Below are 20,969 nucleotides of genomic sequence, written 5' to 3'. Positions count from 1 at the left end.
AATACTGATTTCCTACTAGTTTAAATAAATGGAATTATCAAGGAAAAAACAACCAACAACATTATATTACGCGTACACGTAAATTTAATAATGCGCATTTTATGTAAAGTATACAGAACTTAGTCCGCCTGATTACTTCGAAAAAAAAATAGTTTAAACAAGCATTACTTGCGTGAAGTGCCTGGGATTACTGCAAATGAAGATATTGAAGAAGAAAATACACACTTCATTGAATTGTCTACAAATTATTTTGACACACTTGGGGATGTGCCTTTTGTCTTTGTTTCCTCAATCACTCAGTAGTCTGATAACCACAAACAATTCTGAGACATTTCATTTCATCTTGAATTCTATTTTACGAACGAATGATTAATATAGGCCGATATAATGCTTCCTAAAACACCATCTAGCCAGTAGCACAAAGACAAAATAATGAAAAAATTAAGGATAGGGGACCAAAAATGAAAATTCATCACTAATTTCCTCTCGTTATGAATGAAATGTCCCACACAGAACTCGTCGCAGTATAAATATTATAATGGAATTAGTTTCAAAAATTTCTTTAGAGTTTCGATAAAACAAATTTAACAATAAATCTAAATGAATTTCTTCTTTTCGATATTTGTTCGAGACCCGTACCTGCATGTGCACGAGTAGCTGATATAATTTATTGAGATCTGTAGACAATTTTAATGAAAAAAATATATTTAAAAAAACTGCATACCGAAAATTATGCTACAGAAGAAGATGAGTGATATCGAAAACAAGACTCCATTGATCCAAGTGTTCCTGGATGTATCGTCAGCCCTCGAAAAATAATGATTCGATGCTTTTGATGTGAGGAAAGTCAAACCTCTTCGCTAGTATCAGCAGTTTTAGAATCACCTGTAGTTTTACCCCCCTCACTACCCTCAGCAGTTTGCCATGGGACATCCCTCGCAGCGTTCTTTACTCTCTCTCTTCACCCTGTTCCATTTTCCCTGTTTACGTTTTTTAGGGTTTTGTTCACGGAAATATCGTTTTTATTTTTTTACTGCGATTTAAGCTGAGGATCGGAATGAACCATTAGACAATATTAGTCAAAGAAAATTATATTTCAACTTATCAGTACGATTACAATTTCAAGAAGAAAATTCCACTACAAAAATTAAATGAGTGATGTAGGAAAGATAACCTCATTATTCCAAGTGCTCTTGGAGGTATCGTCAGATTTCGAAAATAATGATTTGATGTTTGTGACAAAAGGAATGTCAAACTTGTTTACTAGTGTCAGCAGTCTTAGATTCACTCGTGGCTTTACCCCCTTCACTACCCTTGACAGCTTCATCAACATTCTTGGACCATGAGCAGCTGCGTTGCCTCGGTGATTTTGGCATCGACCACGACTTACTCCTGGATTTCCTCTTGGGTGTCGTCGATCTTGATTTAGCACGCGTCACCTTCACTTTCGATCTACTCCGTTTCCTCCGACTCTGCCTCTTGCTCTCCCTCGAGGGCGATCGTGACACTGATCTTGATTTTTTCCTGGACCTGGAGCGTCTCGATCGCGATCTTGAACAAGACCTCGAGCGCGATGACGACCTCCTTCGGCGTCTGTGCTCACGTGATCTTGATCTCGATCTGGAATAACTTCTGCTCCTTGTCCTTCTTCTCGATCTGGATCTACTTCTCGATCTGCTACGGCCACGACTACGCGAACGTGACTTTGAATTGTAATCACTCTCGTAGTAATCTATTCCAGCTAGATTAGCAAAATACTTGTAGTACTGCTCGTTGTACATGTGGGGGTTGAATGTACGCATCGATCGAGGATATCTACCACCACGACGTGGAAAACTTCTTCCCCTACCGCGCTGATATCGATTCATGGGGCCACCCCCACCACGGCTCATTGGTGGATAGAGCATGGCTGCTGCATCGTAAAACCATGGCTGTGGAAAACGAGGGTACATCGGTGGTATAGCAAGCTCAGGATCAACTTCCATGGAATTTGTGTTATTGCTACCCAAGGCACTACGCAATTTCTTCTTATCAGTCTCCACGTCTGAATCGTCATTAGAACTTTCAGAGTCTTTTTTATTTTTTTTCTAGAATGAGAAATACAACAGACTAATGACACTCGATCGGAAAACTGTGACTTATATTTATAAAAAAATTATTAATCCAACAGTGGATTCCATCAAAGCATAATACAAAAACTTACTTTTCGTTTTTTCTCCTTCTTTGATTTCTTCTTCTTCAGCTTCTTATTTTTCTTACCCATCTTTTTATCGTCTCTGTCTGTCAATTTATTCGACGTCTCCTCGACCTTATCCGCCTTCTGACCAGGTTTTTGATCCTCCTGGCTCATTCCCCCAATTACAATCTCTTTCTTCTCGACTTTAGTCTGCAGATTAATGAAAGAACTAAGCTTCTCAAAGTTTATTGCATCCATTGAAAAAGAAGGAGACTTACTTTAATTCTATCGAATAGTTCATCAAGCAGACGAATGCTCTCAAGTTGTCTCTGTGCATTTATTAGTTTTCTCTCTTCCCTAGCTATTTTCAGGGACACTTTATCCTCCTCCTGCTTTCTAAATCTAGTCAAAGCTTTACGTTTTCTTTTCTCCTCTCGTTTTCTCCTTCTTGATTCTTTAGCATCTTTGTCGGCGACCTCTTTTTTCCTTGAGAAAATCCCGAAGATTAACATCAAAGGTGAATCAATATTGGAGAAGGGGAATTTAATAATAAACTTACTTTTGCTCCTCTCTTCTCTGCACCTCAGCCTCCTCTTTCCGCCTCAATTTCTCAGCTGCTAAACTGTCTTGTGCAATCAGTCGCTTCCTTTCGAATTCCCTGTGAGCAACTGAGGAGTCGCTCATGTGTTTCGTCTTGTCAAAATCAACCTAAATATTGTGATCAAATTGATAAAAATAAATTGTGAGGAAACGTAAAGTGGAAGTGGATCTTTCAAGCTTAACATTCACCCACATCCCTACTCACCTTGATTTGAGCAGTAAGACAACTCTGCCCCTCCTTCTTTATAATCTTCATTCCCCTGAGTGAATCCATGAGCTTAACAAAATCCATATACTCAATAAACTGCACATAAACATCAAAGAAAATGCCATCTCCAAAGCTGCACTTCTGAATATTATTTCCCAATCTCATTCTTGATCTGTACGAGTCAGCAGCAGGCACATCAATTCTTCTCAGTGTTCCCCACTTCTTGAACATCTTCATGAGTATTTGCTCACTGGGTGCCTGGCCCTCATCCTCACTAAACCACTTGACGGGAAGCCCAGTAATATGGACAGTGTCGGGTCTCTCTCCAGGCTTGAGTTCATTCATGTGTTTGGCATCTCGAAAGTACGAGTCCCAACTGTGTTTTGTTGGAAAATCATCCTTGGCCTCTACGGCACGTACTTTCAAAACATTTGAGAAGCCAGCTAGATTTATTCGTTGTCCCTCTAACCTTGACAATGCCCTCTGCAATCTGCTTCTGTCTGTCAACTCTCCCTCCAGCCTCACAAACTCCAGAGTACTCTTGGTGACTTTGAGAGAGGCAAATTCGTCGGGACGTATCAGCAGACGAATTTTCTCCATAACCTCCCATGTTGATATTGGTTTTCCTGTTTATATTGTAGTAATGTGCTGTAAAACCTGCTATTCCTAGGGAACATTATCAGTTAAAAACCCAAAGAGAAGTGAAATGTACATTATGACCCCTTGAATTTTCTTGTTGTACTGGAATAATTGTGTCAAAGATAAATGCAATTAAAATTGAGATGAACTACTAGTGCCTTAACTCCGTGGATTCGTAATTACCTGGGGTTTTTAATTGGGGAAGATTTACTGACACATTTACTTTGGCTATTGGTTTTAGGTAGAGCCCCTTAGCTACGTACAGTGGTACAATATCACTCAAATCCCTACAGCTCCGAATTCCATTAACAACCTCTCCACTGGAAGTTTCACCTACCTTTCCACTGTTATCGCTCATTCTTGCGCATTTATTGAAACAATTAAGGTTGGTGATTGAGAAATAATTTAGGAAATTTTTATACTCATCGCGGAGTCAATTATACAACTGAATTGTAATTAATCTTTCTACGAATGTAAGCTGAATACTTCTCAGCAGAGAGGTGTGTAAATTCATTCGGAGCTTTTTCCAAAATCTTCAGTGATGAAATTTGTTGACGTGAATTATCAAACCAACAATTACGACGATTGTCACACGTTTTCTCACTTATTTTGAACCTTTTTACTGGGAATTATCGCTACGTTCACCATTCGAAAGCCGCCGGATAGTGTTGTCGGGTTTAATTACTGTTGCTTCTTTATTTATTTGCGGTTTTTCGTAATTTTACATCGGATTTTCTTCGAATTGTTGGTCTTCGGTGGTCGGGCTTACGACACTCTAGAACACTCGTAAAGTTGAGGTTAGAAGAAGTCGAAGGTTTCCTGGCGACCGAATTCTCACTGAAGCCCGTCACTTGAGAATTCGTGTTCTGGGGTTTTCCCCCTAGCTGTGCGCGGGAGATTCGAATGGACTCAGCGGTATACAGTGAATAATTAATCTATTCATAAATCACTTATACCTTCATTGCCAATATAGATAAAAAAAATAAATAAAATTCTTATGATATCTATCAAAGCAGGTCATAATGTTCCTACACAACTACAGCCATTTTTTGTCTTTAGTCCATTTATTTTCTATAAATCACAATTAAAAAATTGGGTGGAAAGCCAAATGAATAATGAAGCCTTAAACTACATGCAGGGAATAGCCACTGGGATATAAAATTGTAAGTGTAATTTATCGTTGAAAAATGTGGAATTCAGTAAACGTGAATTCATTTATTGATATCGTACATTGATTTTTTGAAATTTTAAACTCCAATCTGAGCTGTTCCTTTCGAGCTCTCAGGTAACATGAGAAAAGATGAAGATAATGAAGTTAATTTAACCAATTGTGGGGGGAAAACTTAATTTTATCGAACTCTTGATGTTGTGTATTCCGAGGGGAATGCAAATGTATGGGATCCGTAGGAACTGACACTCGGAAGCAAACCTGCATTGGGGATTATGTTCCACGATAATGTCAATGTCACGTTCTTATTGCCCCTAAAGAAAACATTGAAATACACAATTAATTGCTTTTTAAAAGCAGAAATAATGGAGGAGATATGTCACGAGTTAGGTATTTAAGACAACTTAATATTATATAAACATCATTTCAAATTAATATAAAAACTGAATAGACAAAATAATCGACATAATCTTACTTTAGACCATTTCCATCATCCCAGAAATAGTACTTGGTGTTCATGTTCTTGAAGTGAAGAACAGCATTGTCCCCACGAAGGACTATTTTGTCCCACAGCACAACCTAAACCAAATTAGTCCATCAAATGCATATCTATCCATTGGTATCCAAATTGTAGAGTTAAATTAAGAGTTTTATTGATTTGTCAACCAAATGATGAATTTTCGAGGAAGAAATTCTCTTAAATTTTGGGAGAGTTGTTGGTGGATAAAAAATTTCAAAAGTTACAACTGCAGATAAAATCCCAAAATCATCACCAGCTGTTGGAAATTTCAATCTACCTGATTAATATGATTGGCCTCAGTTTCATACTCAGCAGTCAGATAAAGAAACAGCTGCTTCACATTCCAATTGAACAATGGTGTGAGATCAGTTTGTAGATCAAAGGTGAGGAATCCAAGATCATTCTTCTCTCTTGAAGCACTGTAATCTGGTACATTTTTCCTGAAAGTAGAAATAGCCCCACAGATATTTCTCCATAACCTCCTGCGTCGATTGGACGACAAAAAGAATTTTAAAGCATTGAAAAAAATATCTAATGATCCGGGGCTACTCACACCACCACCTTTACAGTGTTCAGAGTGGCATTGGTCCTGTAGTCCAGGAAAACAGTTGACAGAAAGCAGAAAAACGTCAGGAACCCGGCGACACTGACGGTGTACGCCAAAATAGCATTAGCTCTGGTTAAAACTGTATGCATTATTGATTACTAAATTCTAACACTTTTTAACACAAATACTCGTTGATTTTACAATATCAGATTGTTAAAAACATCGAAATTGACTAATAAATCGAATCAACACATGTTGGTTAGTTGGACATCCAGGCGAAACTCAATGTCCTCACTTTTTATCAGATCAACGTCAGCATAAACGTGTTTACGTGTTACTTTTCCAACGGTTGGGCTTTATTTCCAAGAACGGAACACCGTAGGTTAAGGCACTGTGGCAGCATCATGGAAACTGGACTTGAGCTTTTGGGGAATTCTAGGGAATAACATTGATCCAATACGATATGTTACGCCTGCAAGCGATGCAAGAACCAACTTCACGTATGCCCTAGTGTCAGAATGAAAATGGCGAAGACCAAAACAATAAGTAAAGGATGCCCAAAGTGCGAGCAACAGGTAAATGAACTATCATTACTTCATCTGGATTCGAATAAATGAAATACTTCTGTTGGATAAAGGTGCCTGTTGCCTGCAAGGCCTGTCCCTGTGGCCACTCTTTCTTCAATGCACGTCGTAATTCAATGAAGAGTCCACCCAGTCCTGACAGTGGAACCATGAAAACACGGAGGACAAACAGAATAAAACGACGTATCAATTACTATGATGCTTTGGAGTTTGATAAACAAACTCGTAAAAGTGCAAAGGTAATTTTTTTCCTGGGGGTATTACTCTATTCCTCATTATTTGCTTGATGTAATTTCTCCATTAATTTTTGTGCATGTCATCTTGATATTTTTTTATGGTATCAGCTGACTACTGTTTTTCTTCGTAGTAAAATGTTCTGTTTGAAGTGAATGCCTCGATTGCCATTCAGATACTTTTCTATTTCTCGTTAATTTTCCGTTTCAATAAAATTTTTTATAAAAAAATAAAAAAAGATATGTTGAAGCAAATAAGCATCGAAGTCCCTTTAAAAATTGTTTCAAAATTCAATTTCAGGTATAAAAAGTACGGGAAAAATTCTTCTAGTTCCCCATGAAAAATTAATGTCGCAAATTAATTTATCCACTCCAAAAATAGATTCGCAGAGCAGCCGAGGCTGGTTCAGATCACGACTGCCGACAGCTCAACAAGAAAAGAAAGCGAAAAGGAAAGCCAAAAGGCAGGCCACCAGGCAATGGTAGTGTAGGTGATGACGAGGACGATACCGAAGGGGTGAGTTCTTTATCGCCTGAAAAACAACTCACCTGCTCTCTGATACTACAAGAGTTGAATAAAAAAATGGGTACTGTCGCCTGGAAGCCAACGTGATTCATCAAATTCAGGCTGAGTGACTCATAACAATGGTTAAATTGATCTTGATATTCGCGAGTTCAATAATATCCATTTGAAAGATGTTCGGGAATAACGTGTGCCATGTCCATTGCAAAAGGAAAAATCATGAATAAGTGCAATGATTTATTGAATTTAATTATCTTCGATGAAAATACTGATCTCAACGTTCCTGTGATTATCAAACAGTCATTGAATATATTTTCCACTCTTTTTCTACTAATTTTCATCGACCTAAGCTGATTTATTAATTATCCAACTTATCTGAATATTTCAACAAATTTTAGTCGCCAATTAATCTGTTTCTTCTACTGTATAGTGTTTTGTCAATGAAATTAAACAATTAAGTGATTATTTACAATGAAAAGTCATATTCGATGTGAATAACTTCAGCGTTTATTCTCAGAATAAACCCTCGAATTATCATTGCAACAGTTAATGAAGAGACGATGGATTAATATTAAATAATATTTATCTCATTCAATTTCAATGATCGATGATATAAAATAGTTCAGCAAAATACTGTAGTTTATATGCTGCACCAAAGCTGAATGGGGCGTATTTAAACAAAAATACTTGATCATTAAAGGATGAATTCATTGGATCGATACCCTATATAGTCACTAATGTGATTAAATTAAAATATTTATAATCGAATATGCATCGCCTTCGACTTGGTCCATTCATTTGAAACAATATATCCCTAATTAATTACATGTTAACGTACTTTCATTCGTGCATGGACATCTCATTACATGTCGAAGGGATTAAGATTGTTTAGGGAATTTTTTTTTGTGGTCTTTCAATCGTAAGGAAATATTGATTTACAAAAGTCGGAGTTTAATTATACAGTGGTAATTTGTGCTATAGTATAAGTACTTTCCTAACATTTTTTTCATTCTTATTTGAAATCTTGACGTGTGCTCCTCTACGTAGCATTTTTAATTAACAGTTAATAAGGCAAGACATTATTATAATTTTTTTTCACTTCATCTTCAGTTTTATCCCTCAAAGACACTGAAGTGTTGTAAAATACATCTTAATGTTCTCGACATTTATCCACAGAATATACACAATTTGTTCTAGAAGGAAATTAAGAAAATAATATAGTTCTATTAAAAAATGCAATGGCTGAGAAAGGAAGAGACACTGGATTTCGTACTCAGGTTGGCTGACGGCAGTGAAAACATACGTCGTGAGCAATCTATCACCCTTTTTCCATACGTACGAGACGATTCGATATCTAACGACATGTGATAGGTTTTGCAAGTTAAATTAAACATTTCTACATTTTTGATTTATTGAGGGAAAAATGTTGGAGTTTTATCAGCGAAAAAAACCCAAATGTTTTTTCCTCAATTTTTGTATTATTGAAGTAATTGAATATTCAGCAAGACACGGAGCTCTCTCAAACCTTGTAAACCACTCCCCCATTACGCGTCGCCTTTAACTCCTGTTTCCTCCTAAGATACGGCATGAAAGCCCACAGTGAAGCACCAGCCACCAGGATCAGCCCTAGGGCGCTGAAAATCGGTGCATAATCCCCGATCTGTTCGAAGATTATTCCGCAGATGGGAGGTCCTACGAGCTGCAGCAAACCGTTGACAAAGAGTGAAATTCCATAGGAAGACGTCAGCTTCTCGGTTCCAAGCATGTCGGCCATGATGACAGCAGTGACCCCCACGTAAATCCCCGAGGACAGTCCAAAAACAGAGCACCAGAGGGACAAATACCCATAACTCTTCCCAATAGGCAAAATAGCTAGGGAGACACCGGAAACCAGCAGTCCCCCAACGAAATACCAGTGCTTGGGGATGAGCTTTGTGTCTGACAGGGCAGAACCTCCGATCCTCCCCACAAGATCGAAGATAGAAACGAGGGAGAGAAGGTATCCAGCTGCAGCCTTGTCGAAACCGATGCTGATTGCATAGACAGGCAGGAGAATCACGAAATTCGTATAGCTCACCGCATTTGTGCTGTTAGATATCAGAATGACGAGGTAGATCTGGTCCCTCAGGAGACTCACGTCGAAGAACTTGGGGGTCTCCTCCTTGGGCTTCTGTGTTCATTGATTGAATTACATTATGTTAATTATTATTGACTATTCGTTGGGTTACAGAGGGGCGACAGAGGTCGTAAGAGACCATTCAAATATTACGACACACGATTTCATTTTCTTAACAGTCGAAAACACGCGTGACATAATCCTCAAATGGTCCCTAAATGTTTGGAAATTCCGGACAAACGTAATGTATCTCACCTGAACCGTTTTCGCTGGTGATTTCCTGAATGTATTGGATATTGCATTTAGAGTAAGAGTCGATGCGTACTCAGGATTAAGAGCTGATAAGGTGCTGCCGTGATAAGGTGTGCTGATATAGTTGAAGGATGATGTGCTAGGGGATCGAGCTGCTGGTCGCCTTCTAGCTATTCCCCTCTCTGGGACAGCATGAAGGGCTGGTGTGCTGTGCATCTGGGAGGTTATCTCGCGGCCCGTGGGCATAGAGATCTTCCTGGCTCTACCCTGGGAGGGGGTGTTTCTGTAGTTCTCCAGGGCAACACTGGACGCACTCTTCGGAACTATAGGATTGGATTTCTCAGAGTTAGGGATTATCAGGGCGTTGTTGATCTTCTTCTCGGATTCTGGGGATGTCACGGTAATGGGAATGGGGGTTTCCTCTTGTTCGTCGGCCTCGTCGGTGGAGGGTACCCACTTCATGTGCTTTTCTACGGGGTCGTACAACAGTGCACTCGCCCATACGTTGAGAGTTATTCCTCCCATTATCAGAACTGCCCCTCTGTATCCAAATTCATTCAATAGATAAGCTAACAGAGGTGGTAGAAAAATAGACCCCAAAGCGCTGCCAGACATGCACAGACCATTAGCCAGACCCCTTAGCCTCAAGAAATATGAAGTAACGATGTAGACGGTCGGGGGAAATGATAATCCAGCTCCAATGCCCACGAAGGTTCCATAACTGAGGCAGAGGAACAAAACAGAATTTGCGAAGTAGCTGAGCATCATTCCAACAGCAGCGAAAGTTCCACCGATGAGGGTCACTGTTCTGTACGAGTATTTGACAGACAGAACACTCGATAGCGGGCCTGTGGGAAAGTAGAGACTTCAACAAATCTCGAACGACATTTAATTGCAATTGATCGGAAAATTGAATTGTCATTTAATCAAGCACCTGAGTGATGCCATTCTATTGAAAAGTGTTTTCCAGAATAGGAAAGGTTGAGCTTTTTTCACCGATTTGTGCTTGTGGATCATGATCTAATTAATTGGAACTGTTTATTTATACTCATCATACCAAGTGAGCTGTAGAGAAAATAGCATAGGGCTGGTATCCATGCTGCTGCTGCAGGTGATGCGTGAAAGACCTCAAGAAACTCGACAAAAAGTACACCAAAGGACTTTATAGTTCCCGGGATGAGGACGTTGACCATTACAGCGGCTATCAGGACGAGCCAGCCCCAGCCGCCGTCTGGTGGCACGAGCTCTCCCTTCCCTGCTTCATCCTTAACTGAAATCAATTTCCAAAAACCTCGTGAGGAGATTCAATGAGGTTTAATGAAGGAAGAAAAACATTTATTCAGTGAAATTCTCGTACAGACGATAGATAACAATCTGTACAACTTTCTCCCTGCAAAAGTAATGAAAAAACAATTAGGAGGATGTTGGGAATGCTTATCATGAAAATAAAATTGATAACCCACATTGATTGCAGAAGTTAATCGAAAGTAATCAGGCACTTGAACAATTGTTTTTACTTTCAGAAGGAGCACAATTTTTATCGCAATCACGATTGCCCCAAATAGATTCCTACATAATTCGTAATTAAACAATCGTGAATGATTCGATGCTAAAACATCGCAGATCGGTTTTCAAACTCGTCACTATTCCTTGAAGTGGGTATCATTCACACCGGGGAGTGATAAGAGGAAGAGATAAACGCTCAGCGCTACATAAAACACGTGGAATAGGATAACTAGGGGACTTTCCAAAGACCTAGGCGTCATTGTGCTGTGTACTCAATTATGCTAAACAGCAGTTAATGCATTTAACCCAGTTATTTTTTACTTTATTCAACTTAATTTCGTGTTATTGATAAAGCCAATCGTTTGGGGGAAAAAGGAACATCTCTTTAATGGAGGCATAGTAATTTATGTATTACAATTCCGAATAAATGTGATACTACTATCATCAAGGCCTTGAAGTACACTTTTTATTGTCTTCAGAGTCAATGCCAAGTGATAGTGTTGTGCGTAGCCAACATTCAACCTCTTGACCTCGATGTTGGGTCTTTCTGTCTATCTCTTGTAATAACTACTGCGTTATCACTTCGCTCATTCAATTTTTTCCTATCGAACTGATCAATTCCTTCAACCTTTCAATCTCGACGCCTCCTCTCCCTTCGTCTGCGGTCTCGCCTAGCAGCTGCCCCACTATCATCCTGCTCATTCCTATTTTCTGCACGACTACGAGACTCCTGATTACCACTTTCCGCACGACTCCTATTTCCCATTGTCCCTTCATTTCCTTGGTCAGCCGCATCTGGAACTCTCGAGGTCTGGACATCTTCAGGCCGTTCCCGGTTACTAATGAGGATGATCAATAGGACAGTGCACCCAAATATACCAATGCCCTTGGCCATTGCGTTCCAAAGGAGACCCGTGAAGCACAGGCAAAATTCCCTGTACAAAATCCAAAGGACAATGACTGCCAGGGTTCCCAATCCAACATCGTCTAACAGCTGCTTGTTATTCTTGTACGTTCGGAGGATGAACCTCTGGTAAACTTCACTGGTTTTCCTCGTACACAACTTAGCGACTTTCACAGATGCTCCTCGGCATCTCGCAAGTCTAGACACTGGAGGGATCTCCGGGTCTCTCGAGCCATCCGAGGAAGACGGCGACCTGTCCTTCCGTCGGGGCCCACAGGACCTGCATCGTCGCTGCATTTCGCATCTCAGATTTTCCAATTTCTGGAAATGGGGTTGGTTACCTGGTGATGGCGTCTTTCGGTGAGGAATTGGGAGAGGTTGGACGAGGGTTGTGGATGGTAGTGTGAGCTTGAGTTGGTAATACTCAACCTTGATGAAGGGAGGATGCTTTTATGAAGATTTTGCAACTGGGCTCGGGAGTCTTGTCAGTTCTTGTTGAGGGTGAGGTGTCGCGAGAAGAGTCTGATGGGATTGAGGGGCTATTTAGGTGTGAATTATTGAAGTTTTAGCTTGTCTTTGGACTTTTACCTCTTCTCGCAGATGACTTGAGGGAGATTCTAGGTTTATGTCTGCCATTTGGGTTATTGCGGCTGCAGTACCGTTGCGCCAGATGAGCGCATACTTCATTAGATCTGAGAACTTTGGAACTTTTCAAGGTTTCCTGCGACGAATCCCATGTGAACCCGTTCTCCTCGAGCACCTTGCAATACTCTTGAACCTCAAAGTTTATAGTTGAACTTGGTGGATACTTCGGAGCAGGGATCATAGGGCAATAGTACCCATCTTGAGTCGATGTGTGTTTCAGGGTATCAGGATTTGCGTTCTGATTTTGATGGAATAGGTAGACGACCCCGAGAAATGCTATGAGGAGGAGTACGAAGAGGGACAAGAAAACTTTCATTACCCTCGATTTATAGATTGATTTGGAATACTAGAAATTTTGAGTTCAGCGATCGAAATAAGGAATTACTACAACTGTCAGATTAATAAGTGAAGGTTTCGAAGTGAAAGAACTTCAGAGCAATCGGTCCCCGACATTATTTAGAACATTATCTCTCGTTACATTATTAATATTAACTACCAGAAGAATATTCAGATGTAATTAACTGGTCGAACAATTCTCATTGTCTATAAATTTCCTCTTCAAACGTTCCACAAACAATGCGATCCCAATATATTCCCGATCGAGTCGTATCAATAAAAAAAAAGGCGCGGTCATCCATAAATATTCCCTGAATATCGATCACCGGAACTGTTATGACCGAAGGTGAACGTCTGACCTACGAGACAGCATGGAGACGATTCGTCATTGTCATGACGTCACTATCACCAAGCCATTGCCGTAGTCTTTGTTCTGTTCTTCCTCTCTCGTCTTCTAATAAGCCATTATTTATATCCCACATCAGTAGCACTTGTAGGTCTGCACTTGGTCACCTTACGACTCCACAGGTAATGAAAGCGCTTCAATGGATAGTAAATGGAATTAGCAAATTATTATCGTGTACTTATCACGCCAGTAAATAATGAATGGGTCTTTCTTTCAAACGTTCTCTGTGCTTATGATTCATTTAATTTACAAGGTCCCGAGCTTTTGGAATATTGTTCAAGAATTTTAAAGACTGCGAGGAATCAGTCATCGTAGAAAACAAGAAAAATAAGAGCAACAGTTTCCTTGTTTTTTATGAACACGTGAGGTATTTCTCCACAGCTTCAGAAGTGAACAAAGAACTTATGTTGCGTCTAATAATACGTTGTGGAAACCACACCCTGAGAATTGTTTTTTCAAAGTGTTTGTACTCTAAAAAAAGTTATAATTTTTTATTTGTACTTTACTGAAATTGTTGTTCTAATAAAATCAATAAAGATAATAGTTTTTGAAGTACGAATCGGTGTTCTTGGGATAAACAAAGACTTCATTAGTGAGAAATAGAATCATTCCTCACACAACACAAAGAACGAATTTACGAACAAGGAGTAATTCCAGAGTAGGGTCTTAGTTGTATTTCTCCTTTTGCTTCAGCCCATTTCGTGGTTCGTTGCAATTTTAACTCAGCAGTAAACTACCCAATTATTCGCTTTCTGCGAACGTTTCAAAGGGTAAATAAATAAAATAATTAGTAATCTAAGCATCAATGAGGCAGCATCGCCCATTCTATGTCCCAGGGAATTGGAGAAGAAAGGGAGGTCTGACGGAGACGGATATGTCTGTGAGCCAGAGGAAATTTCCACTGTTGCGTGTCCCCTGGGGTGTATTTTCAAGAATTTTCGAGAGTATCGAGAAAAGAGGGGGATAGCCACGTAAAAATATGTAAAATGGGCTGAAGGCCCCCGCGTAGCGACATATGCTGGCGACAAATTCCTTTGAAATGGAAAAGATATTTCGATTTCTTTTTCGTTTTCAAAAGCACATGTAATTGCTGTTATCAGACTGTCATTAGGCCTTTTTGGACGGGAAAAACATTAATCACCCCACGTGATCCCCCGTAATTAGAGAGACGGAGGACATGGAGAGTGAATAATTGAAGTCAGCATGACTCCCAATTTCATTTGAGTGAGTCTACAGCAATTATGCCATTCGGCCTTGTTTTCCTAGTATCAATTGAAGAAACCTCTGAGATGATATTGGTGGCTATTATCACTCATTTCATTTACAGCTGGATAAACGTTTATGGAGCGGTTTAGATACGAAATGATTGATGAAGGCTTTCCTACTTTGTCGTTCTAACTTTTCACAAATTTTTATTATTGTAACCTTTTAGTGAGAGAATATGGATCTGAATCACAGACATATATCATTACATTATTATTATTAAATATTATGAAATGATCACAGAATTTTTCCGCCCCGTACTTCTCGTTGATGATCTAAAAGTCGTCCCTTTCCTGGGGAGAAAAGCTGGAAGAAGATTTTTAAGAGGTGATTCGATTCAATGGAGTGCACCATCCATGAAGGATATACCTCGTGAAACGTGTAATGCTCACGTTCCAACGACTTCATCCTCAATGAACACTTTAATATGTAGAATGAAGTATGTATGAAATATCGCCGATAGTGGGGAGAAATTCCCTGGTGAATAGTTCGCACATCCGCACATTAAATTCAATCTCCCTTGCGATGAATAACTCAAGACATTTAGAACGCGGGCTAATGATGAATCACATCGCTTTGTGATGCCAAAAGTTATTAGTGGAGACATTGTGTCTGCTTAATCCATAGTTAAACGTTAGGTTTATGCATTAACCATGCCACAACATGTTGAACGTAACCCGGTAGAATGCCATAAATTGTGCAATTCCGAAGACACTGGGGAATTAACTTATAACCGGTGAATAAATATAAACTTCGCGTGTACGACTATTGCACTGGGTCATAGATGTTTAGATACACGCGTGCACGAGAAATTAATCGCACGTGGCGATGAATTTGGAGTGGGAGGAATTTAAAATAACGGGTTTGTCTTGCCAAATGACTCCTCCTTCCTCGAATGATGACATGGGGATTAACATTCAGCGTATCTGTTGGTTAAACAACGAGTGATATTGCTGGTTGATGAGTTTGTGCTGAGTATTTTTATTTTTTCAATGAAAAATGTTAGAACGAACTGTCATTCCTATTATTGGGGCAGCGAAATTTGTCGCTCTTGTCGTCTGCTCTTCAATCATCAATAACTGTTCTCCAAAGAATTAATTTTCAAAAATTTCCTGTGTCTCGTTACCAGGAGGCGAGTCACCAGGATGAAATGCTCACAATTGCATAATTGGACTCGAGAATAATAAAAAAATATTGATAAATCAAAACCGGTTGATTGTTCCTCGAACCCTCAGCATGAATTTGGACGAAGTGATACGTCCTTGCTCCTACCAACTGTTGGCTAAACCGGTTGCCCACACTTCGGGCCATTTAACGCCTCGACCAATGTCTTGTGAACCTGGTACCTCCTTTGTTAGAAAATCGAGACACCGAATAACGGGTTTTAGAGATGAGGTATCGGTGTGTCAGCTCATTCTCTCGGTTTTTTTGTGATTTTATTCGGGTTTTTTATTAGGTGGGAATTTCTTCCTGGAAAATGTACAATGAATACGATGCAGAAACGAGCGGATGTTGGATACGTCATGAACACTTCAGGGGATATTTCGAGTGAGATATTCGAGGGCAGTATCTGGTGGGTGACGCAATGGCCGATGGACGTCTGCCAAACTTCGATTCCAGATATTTTAATGTGGATTTTTCAACGTTAAATGCAAACTCAAGTCGCTTTGTCGGAATTACTTTACGAGTTGAGACGCTTTCGGAGGTGATAATGATAGCAGGGCATTGCACTCATCGTGAATATTTCCATAGAGACTCACTGCCGCGGGATGTTTATCATGTTTTGGCAAAGTGCTGAGTTTACATATCCAAAATAAACATTTTCGTTATTTTTTGGAGGTCATCGGTCCTGGGTGATGCATGAACGACCTAGGGAGCGCTCTTCCGAGGGACAAGGAGGTCAAGATCACCTCGAGGACGTGCTCGTTCGTGAAAGAACGTGGAATATAATACTAATGACAAAGAATTTACATGCGCTGGCTAAATGCGGACACGGTTCATAATTTTCAGCATCATTTTCCAGAATATTCCATTGAATTTATTGTTCCATAGGCTTTTTAGCAGATTCCGTAATTGCGAAGTCACCAGGGAATGGAAAGAGCAATGACAAAATTAATAGACTTGAAATAATTCAGGTAACATAAACATTAATTGGATATGTTATCAATGCGATTATTACCAAATTCTGTCACTAATTCAAGTTCAAAGACACTCTGCAAATTTACTAGGAAACAGTCCGCGAAATTCATTTTTTTGAGGTCATGGATTGTGCTAAGGTCTTGACGGAAGACTGAAGTTGTTGGTAATATTTCCGCACTGGGAAATTTGATTTACAGTCGATGGATGAAGGATCGGTGATCTTTCCTTATTCATCTCTTAACGGGTAGGAAGCACTGTTATGTTATGCAAATGAATTGTTTATATAATCTAATTTATGGATTGAAGATCTGGCAACTATTAAATGCTACCCATAATCAATGAGAAAGGAAAATCTTCTGAAATTGAGTTGTTTGTCAATACTTAAGGAATCTCGGCAAAAAAATGAGCCTCTCGCCGGTGCGAATTCCGCTGAATATATCTTTGCTCTAATTATGGCACCAGGGGTTTTCTGGATAGGTGCAAAAACTGAAGGCTCTAACATTGAACCCAAGGCTAACATCGATCCGTGCGAAAAATGTGCATGCGGGGAAAATGCTGAATGCTCCATACATGTAATGCTGGCAATTCAATTCTCAGAAAACGTAATCAAATGCTATGCATTTTTTTAAATTTTACTGACATTCAAGGATCAAGTAAATGTAGATTTTCAATGCTGTGAGCCTGAAATGAATTCAAGGTCAATTTGCCTCTAAAATTGATCATTTATTTTATCAATTACACGAAATTGAACCCACAGTCCTCTAAATTTTTTTATGACTTGCTCCTGACACTTATTCCTTAAAGTGTCGATGCTGCTAATTTAAAAATAACTACTAAACTGTCGATAGGATCGATAAAATGGAATGAAAATTTTTTACCGAGACAATTTCCCTCCCCAAAGGTATTTAGATTCTCATCAGCACATCATGTTCATGAATCTAAACTAGATTCAATCATGAGATTAAACCCGAGCCATTACCTCCGAAATAAACATAAAAATAGAAACATCCAATTTTCCAAAATCCTCCCATCACCTCGACAAAAAATAAACCCTCAATTTTTCTTTAACAATCTCCAATTAAAATTTCAATTTTCCCCAGACCGAAAAATTTCCGACCCTCCACTTTAATTGAATACCTGAGTATCGAAGCAGGTCACTGCGGTATAATCACTCAGTCGATATTTGCATTCCCTAAAGCCCAGGGAAAAGGAAGGTTCAATGGAGTGTTGAATAAACTGATTGAGTTCACTCGAAAAAATTGAAAGAAGTGAAAGAGTTGATCAATCTGAGTACTGCACTACTACTAATTTCCCTATTCCATCCGTCGTGATTTCATTATTTCATAAGAAATAATGGAATCGACATGGAGAAGGAAAAACTAGAATCAGGACTGGATTAAAATTGGGTCAATGGTCTGGAAGACTCCCATTGAATCTCTCGATTGAATTCACTCGATCAATCCATTCGGTTTACTCTCTCTACCCCTATTTACCTTCACCGGTCTCCGTTATTTCATTTGAATTGTTATTTTCCCCCTTTAACTCTGATTTCCTCTTACGTATATCAGTTACAGGGGAAGGGGCACAGCTAGGGCAGACGGATCGTTATTGCGTGTCCATCGAACGACACAGACCTTCCGAAAAAAAAAAGCCACCATGTGGTATGTCAATGACGAATCCAAGGGGAGTATTTCTGATACGTCCATTATCAATGAAAACATGACAGAAAAATTAGTCCGCATTTTTTTTATCACTGAGTGAATGAACAGAGAATTTATCAATAGGGTGACATCAGTGTCTGGCTCGTCAACTGAATTCAGGGAATTTTGGGAAAATCGACTGATGTGTTTGTGGTGTATTTTTAGTATTTTTATGCATCACTCAATTTTTCACTGGTTAAATTATACGTCAGATGGCGCTGATCGAGTTTGCGCGGTGACACGTGGTTGAACATTCGATATTTCAACCCCTCGGAGATGATAACAACTCGTTGGGTTGTTACCCCGAACGAACCAGGGGTGGAGCAGACGGGAGGCTCCGGGGGTCGTTGAACCCTGACATGACCTTGGGTAATACTTGGAGTGAATAAAAATGTTTATTCGTGTTATTAATGACTGATGATTGACAGTTATCGGGCTCGAATTTTTCCAGCAATATTTTACTGCCGGAAGTGATGACGATAATTATTAGGAGCTGTCGTCGGATCGTATGACTCGGATCAGGCCAGTGTACAGCGCACATTAATTATGCATTATTGTTTGATAATAATTATCGCACTCCTTAGTGACATTGTCCAGACATTCCTTGACAGGAATGTACAGGGGCTCGGGGGGGACTTTTAGAAAACGTTACATTGTCTCGGATAAAACTGAATTCAGCCACTTTATCGTCTTATTATCAGTAACTGCTGATTTTATAATCGATAGTACTCGCCTCGAGGAAAATGGATGGATGTGCGTATAGAAGTGGCAGCGATGACACAAAGAGTTAAAATTCGTAAACAAGTCAATCGAATCATTCCGGATACATCGGAAAGATAATGGTGTATGTTGCAACGCATGTTTTTGCAGTTGTTCAATCTCAAAAAGTGGCATTTTCATTGATAAATGTGGAATACTTCTGAGAAGATTTCTCTAATAACAATTATAGCACTGGGATTCTTGTAACTTTTTCCTCTTCTACTCTTTAAGCCTTTCGATCATTAAAAAATGATCAACAATTCACTTCCTTTCGGTAGTTAATTTTTCTTAATGACCAAAAATTTTGGTTTCAATAGAAAATTTTCTTACTTGGCGTCTATTTTTAGATTTCAATTTTGGAGTCTTTTAACAGTGGAATCATTAAAAAATTAATTATTTCATTTTACTACTCTATACACTCTACTTTTTTTCATGTGAAATGTCTGGGGCCAAAAAAATTCCCAGTTTTTCTTAAACATGAAAAAAATTGAATTCCGAAGAATTGATAAGCATCCCCAACTGATAATTACCTGCCTGATTTCTCTCTCCACACTCCATATTCCCAAAAATTCCCAAAAATTCAATGGAACATTACCTGCTCCCTTGGCATTCCCGTTGAGCTCCTTTTTTCTGTTAATCTCCTTCTTCGATATCGCCCTGTACTCTCCCTTTCCATCCTTGTCCCTCCCAAACTTGATGTTGATTCCATTATCCTGATCCTTCTCCTCATTCAGCATGTTTCAACCAAAAATGCCCGCACGTTACCGGTGAAAAATCTTGACCCAACAACTTCACAGAAACTCAACGTAAAAAATACAAAAATCTAAAAAAATGCATAAAATAATCCCTTCAGTATTGGCATTGATATTGAATCCAATCGTCGTCATTAGCTTCCTCGGAGTTCATAGACTCCTTGCGGCAGCTCTCGCACCTTTTTCTCCTTTGATGGCAACACAAACGCCCCGGACCGTACATAGACCCGGTATTCTCAAAATCAAATGGCTTATCCAAAACTTGCGGTGAACCCCACAATTCAACTGAGTGACTCCGAAATTCAATTGGAGCCTTCACTGCGCAAGAACAACTATTTAGAACGTTTTTTTTTTTCCTTTGTTACGATGTGACAAAGTCCAGTTCAACGCGTCACTTCCACCAAAGAAAAACCTCGCTGTGTTGGCGCTGGGGCTTTTTTTTTCTTTTAACGAATGTGAGAGATGATAAAAAAAAAAGTGTTTCTTGCGCGCGTGGTGCCCAGCAAACGGAGCTGTGGCGCACTGAGGATCACGAAACGGCCGATCAGCTGTGTGCGGACTCGTGGGGGCGAGAACCCTTCGTCCCCACTCCCTGGCACCGCCACCCCCACTACTGGCACTCCCATATGTTGGGTGCAACACTGGTTTTTTTCACCGAGAGAATCGAGGTGCATCATCAAGATGATGTTTGGGTTGGAAAATGAGTTTATCGATCAACTTCCGCGTTCTTGGAGCTGCTCCGCGGATAAATAAATTTGTCAAAATTCAGACGAGACGGAATTTCCATTCAGATCGTTCACATTCTGTTCCATTATTCGCGCGTCATTCAAGGACATGGAATTTTTGAGAATAATTTTTTCACTTTCTTTTGGGTTCGTTGTCCCCCCTCCTTATAGTTTTGTGATTAATCCCCAATTTTCCGATTCGATTCCCCACAGCCGTACCCTCTTTCAATATCTGGAATCTTCGAGTAATGAATAACCAAGAAATTAT

The 20,969-nt window shown here is 39.5% G+C and overlaps 5 protein-coding genes across 7 annotated transcripts; 1 reads left to right on the top strand and 4 right to left on the bottom strand.

Moving 5' to 3' along the window:
• Positions 1-1,075: 1,075 nt before the first annotated feature.
• LOC135163566 (A-kinase anchor protein 17A-like) lies at positions 1,076-4,616 on the bottom strand. 2 transcript variants are annotated; one of them, XM_064123106.1, is made up of 6 exons: positions 3,807-4,616; positions 2,982-3,610; positions 2,736-2,884; positions 2,455-2,662; positions 2,204-2,386; positions 1,076-2,087 (listed from the first exon to the last, which is right to left on the bottom strand). In XM_064123106.1, exons 1-6 carry the CDS (start codon positions 3,979-3,981, stop codon positions 1,251-1,253), a joined length of 2,181 nt encoding a protein of 726 aa, XP_063979176.1. In that variant the 5' UTR covers positions 3,982-4,616; the 3' UTR covers positions 1,076-1,250. The 2 variants fall into 2 exon arrangements, with proteins under 2 accessions (XP_063979176.1, XP_063979177.1); XM_064123107.1 differs by having other exon boundaries at positions 2,982-3,650; positions 3,807-3,947.
• A 180-nt stretch (positions 4,617-4,796) lies between these two features.
• On the bottom strand, positions 4,797-6,148 carry LOC135163592 (signal peptidase complex subunit 3). Its single transcript, XM_064123156.1, has 4 exons — positions 5,865-6,148; positions 5,589-5,751; positions 5,267-5,370; positions 4,797-5,105 (listed from the first exon to the last, which is right to left on the bottom strand). The coding sequence occupies exons 1-4, from the start codon at positions 6,005-6,007 to the stop codon at positions 4,973-4,975; spliced, it is 543 nt and encodes a 180-aa protein (XP_063979226.1). The 5' UTR covers positions 6,008-6,148; the 3' UTR covers positions 4,797-4,972.
• Positions 6,149-6,274: 126 nt separating this feature from the next.
• Positions 6,275-11,520, top strand: LOC135163594 (UPF0547 protein C16orf87 homolog). Its single transcript, XM_064123161.1, has 3 exons — positions 6,275-6,433; positions 6,496-6,681; positions 7,058-11,520. Exons 1-3 carry the CDS (start codon positions 6,377-6,379, stop codon positions 7,286-7,288), a joined length of 474 nt encoding a protein of 157 aa, XP_063979231.1. The 5' UTR covers positions 6,275-6,376; the 3' UTR covers positions 7,289-11,520.
• Positions 7,683-20,525, bottom strand: LOC135163572 (monocarboxylate transporter 13-like). Of its 2 annotated transcripts, XM_064123119.1 has the most exons (5): positions 20,156-20,524; positions 19,820-20,047; positions 10,624-10,836; positions 9,570-10,414; positions 7,683-9,368 (listed from the first exon to the last, which is right to left on the bottom strand). In XM_064123119.1, exons 2-5 carry the CDS (start codon positions 19,959-19,961, stop codon positions 8,718-8,720), a joined length of 1,851 nt encoding a protein of 616 aa, XP_063979189.1. In that variant the 5' UTR covers positions 19,962-20,047; positions 20,156-20,524; the 3' UTR covers positions 7,683-8,717. The 2 variants fall into 2 exon arrangements, with proteins under 2 accessions (XP_063979189.1, XP_063979190.1); XM_064123120.1 differs by having other exon boundaries at positions 7,683-9,365; positions 19,820-20,525.
• LOC135163591 (uncharacterized) lies at positions 11,662-16,854 on the bottom strand. Its single transcript, XM_064123155.1, has 2 exons — positions 12,565-16,854; positions 11,662-12,498 (listed from the first exon to the last, which is right to left on the bottom strand). The coding sequence occupies exon 2, from the start codon at positions 12,271-12,273 to the stop codon at positions 11,704-11,706; it is 570 nt and encodes a 189-aa protein (XP_063979225.1). The 5' UTR covers positions 12,274-12,498; positions 12,565-16,854; the 3' UTR covers positions 11,662-11,703.
• Positions 20,526-20,969: the final 444 nt, after the last annotated feature.

Source organism: Diachasmimorpha longicaudata, chromosome 6, assembly GCF_034640455.1.
Source record: "Diachasmimorpha longicaudata isolate KC_UGA_2023 chromosome 6, iyDiaLong2, whole genome shotgun sequence".
In the NCBI taxonomy this organism is placed as follows: domain Eukaryota; kingdom Metazoa; phylum Arthropoda; class Insecta; order Hymenoptera; family Braconidae; genus Diachasmimorpha; species Diachasmimorpha longicaudata.
This window is presented reverse-complemented; position numbering and strand designations above follow the sequence as displayed.